This window comes from Mastomys coucha, unplaced genomic scaffold, assembly GCF_008632895.1.
Source record: "Mastomys coucha isolate ucsf_1 unplaced genomic scaffold, UCSF_Mcou_1 pScaffold19, whole genome shotgun sequence".
Taxonomy (NCBI): domain Eukaryota; kingdom Metazoa; phylum Chordata; class Mammalia; order Rodentia; family Muridae; genus Mastomys; species Mastomys coucha.
This window is the reverse complement of record NW_022196901.1, coordinates 16,623,289-16,629,179: the sequence shown is the minus strand read 5'-3', so window position 1 is coordinate 16,629,179 and position 5,891 is coordinate 16,623,289. Positions and strand designations below refer to the sequence as shown.

At 41.4% G+C, this 5,891-nt stretch overlaps 1 protein-coding gene across 2 annotated transcripts in view; it reads left to right on the top strand.

The window, feature by feature from the left end:
* The window catches only part of Reln (reelin), a 457,134-nt gene that overhangs the window by 396,362 nt on the left and 54,881 nt on the right, over positions 1 to 5,891 (top strand). For both annotated transcript variants that reach the window (XM_031380095.1, XM_031380094.1), the window contains exon 46: positions 2,093 to 2,261. In XM_031380095.1, the coding sequence (XP_031235955.1) occupies positions 2,093 to 2,261 (169 nt within the window). The remainder of the gene's footprint in view (positions 1 to 2,092; positions 2,262 to 5,891) is intronic.

The following is a 5,891-nucleotide window of genomic DNA, read 5'->3' as shown; positions in this document are numbered from 1 at the left end:
TGTCCTGTAAAGAGGAGGACCTGAGGCTCAACAGTTAAGTCTGCTCTTCTAGAGAACTGAGTTCAATTCCCAGCAACCACATGGTGGCTCACAGCCATCTGTCCTGTGATCTGATGCCCTCTTCTGGCGTGCAGGTGTACATACAGATAGAGCACTAATAAAATAGATAAATAAATAAATCTTTAAAAAGAAGAAAAGAGGAGGACCTGTCTAAATTGTTCTTCACAATGTATTTAGCATCCCGTGAAGTGTTGGGTTTAGCAAGCACTAGCCAAATGAATAAAACCAATTTTGAGACATAAAGCTGGTAGATACAGTCACAGCCTTACTATGTATGTGTAGAGTAGGAGGCCAGGAAGAAAGCAAAGAGCTCTCCTGGTGAATCAAGGAGTCCGAGTGAGAACAAGATAGAAGGCCTGAAAAAGCATCCTCAAATGAAAGAATCAGAGAACAATCAACAGTCTGCAGCCATGGGCGGACACATACAATGAAGGCTGAGTCATTGTCCATATCTAGAAAGCTTAAGGCCACACATGTCCTCATGCTGGCCACACAGTATCACCAAGGGATGCTTTTAGAGCTGCAGGGTCCCCTAGCCAGGGTCCAGAAGATTTGAAGAAGAGATTCTGGTCATGAAACCCAAGCACCAAGAGCTTCTCAAGGTTCCCAGGGGGTTTCAGTGTGCAGCCAAGACTGAAAACTATGACTTAGAGAAACATTCCAAAGGGAGGTGGGAACTGGGGCATTTACAAAGTATTCAGTAGCAGAGAAAGCAATGGAGGAAGAGTGGATCTGGGAGGGGGAGAAGGTGCAGAAAGGAGAGGAGAAGAGAAGCTGTGGTCAGAAGGTAATATATGAGAGAAGAATAAATTTAAAAAAAAAGAAAGAGCAGTGGAGCTGTGGAGAGACTGAATGTTTAGAGGAAGAAAAGGAAAAGAAAGGCTTAGCTTTCTGCAGACCCACAGTCTGACCACTTTCGCACAAACCCCATGACTTCCAGCCAGCTCTCCATGCCTCTCTGTTTCCTCAGTGTATTCCTATACATAGTAGGGTGAAATGTTTAAGAGAAGGAGATTGCATACTTTCTAAGAAGTGTCTTTTTCAATGAGAGCAAAATTGGCACAGTTGGCCAGAAGTTTTGTAGGGTGGTCAAAACTTAAAGCTGTGGCTAGAGAGATGGCTTAGTGGTTAAGAGCATTTGCTCTTCTTATAGAGGAGTGGGGTTTGATTCCCAACACCCACAGTAGGTGGTTCACAACTGCCTGTATATCTAACTAGATATCCTCTATGGACACCCATCCAAACACACAGACATACACACAAACCCTCACACGAGTAAAAGCCATTCTGTCTTAAAATTTTGAAAATACTGCTCCAAACCTCTAACTATTTAAAAAGAAATCATTAAATTTATTATGAGCAAAAAAAAACAAGACATGATATTAATAGGAGTTGAGGAGAGGAGCTTCAGTGGCTGAAGGAGGGGTGAGACGGATGCGAAGGAGCAGGACTCAGTGTTTGTGTTATAAATGATTGCTCCTCTTAACACTTGTGGCAGTATCTGAGGCCCTAATTTTATTGTAATTGGTCTGAGAGGTTCTCGTTATAATGAGTGATTAGGTAAAAGTAACTTTATCTCGTGTGATCATATCTCCTTAAAAGGAGTTGTAGTTCAATGTTATTTATAAAATTAGCAAAAATGGCCAGGCATTGTGGTGCATGCCATTAATCCCAGCACTTGGATCACTGTGAGTTTAAGGTCAGCCTGGTCTACATAGTGAGTTCCAGGACAGTCAGAAGTGTGTGAAAGACCCCATTTCCAGATGGATGGATGCATGGATGCATGGATGGATGCATGGATGCATGGATGGATGCATGGATAGATGCATGGATGGATAGGTGAATGGGTGGATAGTAATAATGTACAAAGGGAAAAACAAAACTGGTAAATAATTCAAAGTCAGAAACATAAACATTGGGGAAAGTCAAACTATTTCATTACATTTTTAAACCTAAGTACACAGAGTAAGTTACTGTGGCTCCTGGGTCTGCAGACATGTGCTTCTATTGAGAATACTACTTCCTGTTTCAGCTATTGAATTGGAGTACTCGGTGGACCTTGGGCTGTCGTGGCACCCACTGGTGAGGGACTGTCTGCCTACCAATGTTGAGTGCAGTCGCTATCACCTACAGCGGATCCTGGTGTCAGATACTTTCAACAAATGGACCAGAATCACTCTGCCCCTTCCACCCTACACCAGGTATTACTGCCTCTGCATGCATCCCCCCAGCGTGATCAGCTTTTCTCTGTCAGGGTCTAGCAGGACAAAGTTGGAATAAGGTGCATGATTGTTTGTTACTTATTTTTGTATAAACTAAGGCTAACTTAATAAGAAAAGTGCAAGCCAATACCTATGGTGAAGTTCTGTTATTCTCTAAACTGGCATTTCCCTGACTTTTAATGCTAATAATTTTTTTTTTTTTTTTTTGAGTAATGGCTTATAAGAAAACACTGGCTATAGTGTAACAGCTTCTCCAACTTAATTTACAGATGCTAAGAACCAGTCATTTAAAACAAGACCATTGGATACAAAAACAAACTTAAATGGAATCTATTTTTCTGCCATTTAAGTCACTGTCAACATAGCAGTTAGTGGTTTCTTATAAATGGATGCAGCAAATAGCTGTGTTCTAACATTAGCCTCTACTTTTTAAACTTTCTTTTGAATATGACTTTGGAACTTGTCATCTGGAAAATGTCCTCTGTGAGAAGCACGTGTAAGTGTTTCACCCACTGCACCAATGGGAGATGACTTGGCTTGAGAGAAGAGCCCAGGGAATGGTAGTGAAGAAGCTGAGTCTAAATTCTGTGTGCATTTACCCTCCTGTGTGAGGAACGTCCACAACTGCCTTTTCCCAGAGGAATGATGCTCTGTGACTCACCATCTAAAGTGGATGCTAAGCATGGGAAAGCTTTAAATATGATTGGCACTCATTTCCCCTGAGAAAATCTGACTGGCCACTGACACCAACAGACCAAAGTGACCAGCACAGAGTAAGGGACAAGTTATAGTTTGGGCTTATTATTGTCCTGTTGCCTCCCAACAAATGAAGACTGAATAAATTCTCCTAGCAGATGACCATAAAACCCAGGCTTTCATCTAGGACATAACTTTCCTTGGGATTATCATAAATGGAACGGTTTCTGCCTCTAACAGCCTATGACTGCTTTACAATTGCTGGCTCAGAGGCAGGAGGCTATATTAACTGAGAGCGGAGCTGCCAAGCTTAAACGAGATACGTGAGATTTTGTTGCTCGTTAAAGGTATTGTCGTACATGAATTATTAAGGTGATCTTAATAAGTAACAGGGAAAAAACTCCATTAAGGCAGCCATCTTTTAAGTCTTTATGAGTTCTATGAATTATTGCCTGACTTAGTCGGCAGCATTTTGCAAATAAGTGGCATTCTAAGATTTACTTCAACTAGTCATTATACCCTTGAGATGTCTTCTGAAGAAAAGTAATTATTCCTCATATTTTAATCTATGTTTTAATTGTCTCTTGTACATACTCACAAGAAATTTGACCCTTTCAAATGATACATGAAAAACCTGTGATAAGCATCCATTTTCCCCCTGTTACCATATTGAAAATACAGTTTATTTACTATATTATCCTCAGGGCTCATGTTGTGCAATGGTCTTAAAGGTGACTCTACCTTACAACAAACCCATCTGAGTAATTCAAAACGAAATGTATGTAGATGAGGCCCAATCCCTCCTCCCTCTGTTCTCAGTCCTGTGATCTTTTAAATGCATTTTTCCTTGTTTAAGTTAAACTTTCCATGATGGAACACCTGTGCTTAAGGTGCCTGAGGCCCTTACTTGGATCTCACACAGATAGGTTGGTTGACAGACATGCAAATAAGACATTAAATTACCTGTCTGCCTTAAAAGTTTGGGACTGTGATGAAGTATCTATGCGGTCTCCCAAGCCTGAATTTATAGGTCTTTGCTGGATTTGCTGTTTCAGTTTTTATGTGTTTTTCTATAAACAAACATGGTATTGATAGCTTACAAATGCATGCTAAGTAGGTGTTAGTAGCAGCTGTGAGCACAAGGCGATTGAAGCTTTTCCACTAGCTTATACTATGGCTGTGGAACATCTACTACTGTTGGTAATGGGAGTAAATGGAAGATGATTGCCCATACAATGTCATGAAACATTTCATCAAACTGAAATAGCCAGCCCTCACCAGTAGCATTTGCTTACCCATTCAGTCATATAGTTAAAAAATATATATTTTTAGCTATTTAATTGTTTCCTAGGCTCTAGTGTGTGCTGGGGTTATCCCTATCTCAAAGATCTTTCAGTTCAGTAGAAGGCAGGGATATTCCCCAGAGATCACCAGCACTCAGAACTAACTACACGATTTAGCTGTGGTGTGATAGAATACTGGAATATGATATGCCAAGACTGGATATCACAAGGAAATATGACTTGGTCAGGAAGGCCAGAGAATCCTTTTGTGAGAAAGGAATAACTTGGGTATGATCTGAAGGTGAACTCAGTAAAGAGTAAGAGCAAAGATGTTCCAGGCAAGGATAATACACTGTGGTAGTAGGAGGTTGGTGTGTCTGAGTTCAGAAACAGAAGGAGGGAAAGAAAGAGAGATGGGAGAGGGTATCAAACCATGAAGAGCAGGGTGTTTTAAGTTATAAGAATGCTTACAAGTCCGTGAAAGTGTGCAGGAATAAGGAGGTGTGGTTAGCAAGCATCGAATTCAGACAAGCTTCTTCTAACTGGACAGCCAAGGAGAGAGGGTGAGAGTAAAGACTCTCAGAGAGACACATAGACAGACACACAGACACACAGACAGAGACTGGTAGTGTGTTCTCAATGGACATATAGAGAAATGAAGACTGTACAGCTGGAGAGCCTGAAGATGAAGAGGACGTTGGACATGGGGGGAAGAGGGCAGCGTTGAAGATGACTCCTGCTCTCAGATACTCAACAACAAGTGGATTCAGGTGTTTCTTCCTGAGAAGCAACCCTGACACTAAACCCAAGATATCCCATACTCCACTCCAGGCATTGCTGTGGTAAAACCTAAGAACTTGGCAGCGTTTTTACCTTCATTCCTGGTCATATGCATTGGTTAAGTTAGTTCTTCCTAGAAACCCATCCATAAAATCAAAATGAATGAAAAGCATTGGTGCATCTTCACAAGAGTGGGCCCAAAGTAATGTATGACACTGTCTTAACTTCCTTCTCTGCAAAGGATAGACCCTAGTGGCAGAACTGGAAATGACTCATGCTACTCACAACTTAATGCTTTGCTGAGAAGCAGTCTAAAAGTCCACAGATGTTGAAAACTGGGAGTTGGTATTGAAAGTCAGAGTCAGAGGAAGTTTTGTGTAGAGATGTGTCCTGGCTTTGAAGAATTCAGTGGATTAAAGAGAAGAACATTCTAAATCATGGGATCCAAGTGAACCATACAGGGACACATGGACATGTGCCTCAGAGTTACTGTTTAGAGCAGTAAAGTGTGGAAGGAGGTCACTGGTGGATTGGGTCTACTTCCAAAAAGCAAGGCAAGAGAGCAGGATTCACGAAATGGAATTGGAGAGAGGTTCCTGCTATGCAGTCATAAGGACCTGAGTTTGAGTCTCAGAACCAAGGAAAAGAATCTAGGCATAATGACAGAATTGCAATCTTGGCACTGAGACCCAAGACAAGCAGATTTGAATTTGTGACAGTCAACCTAGCCTACTTAGTCAGTTCCAGGCCAATGAGGGACACTGACTTAAAAAACAGACCTGAGGATTCCTAAGGAAGGGCACCAAAAGTTTTTCTCTGGCCTACACACACACACACACACACACACACA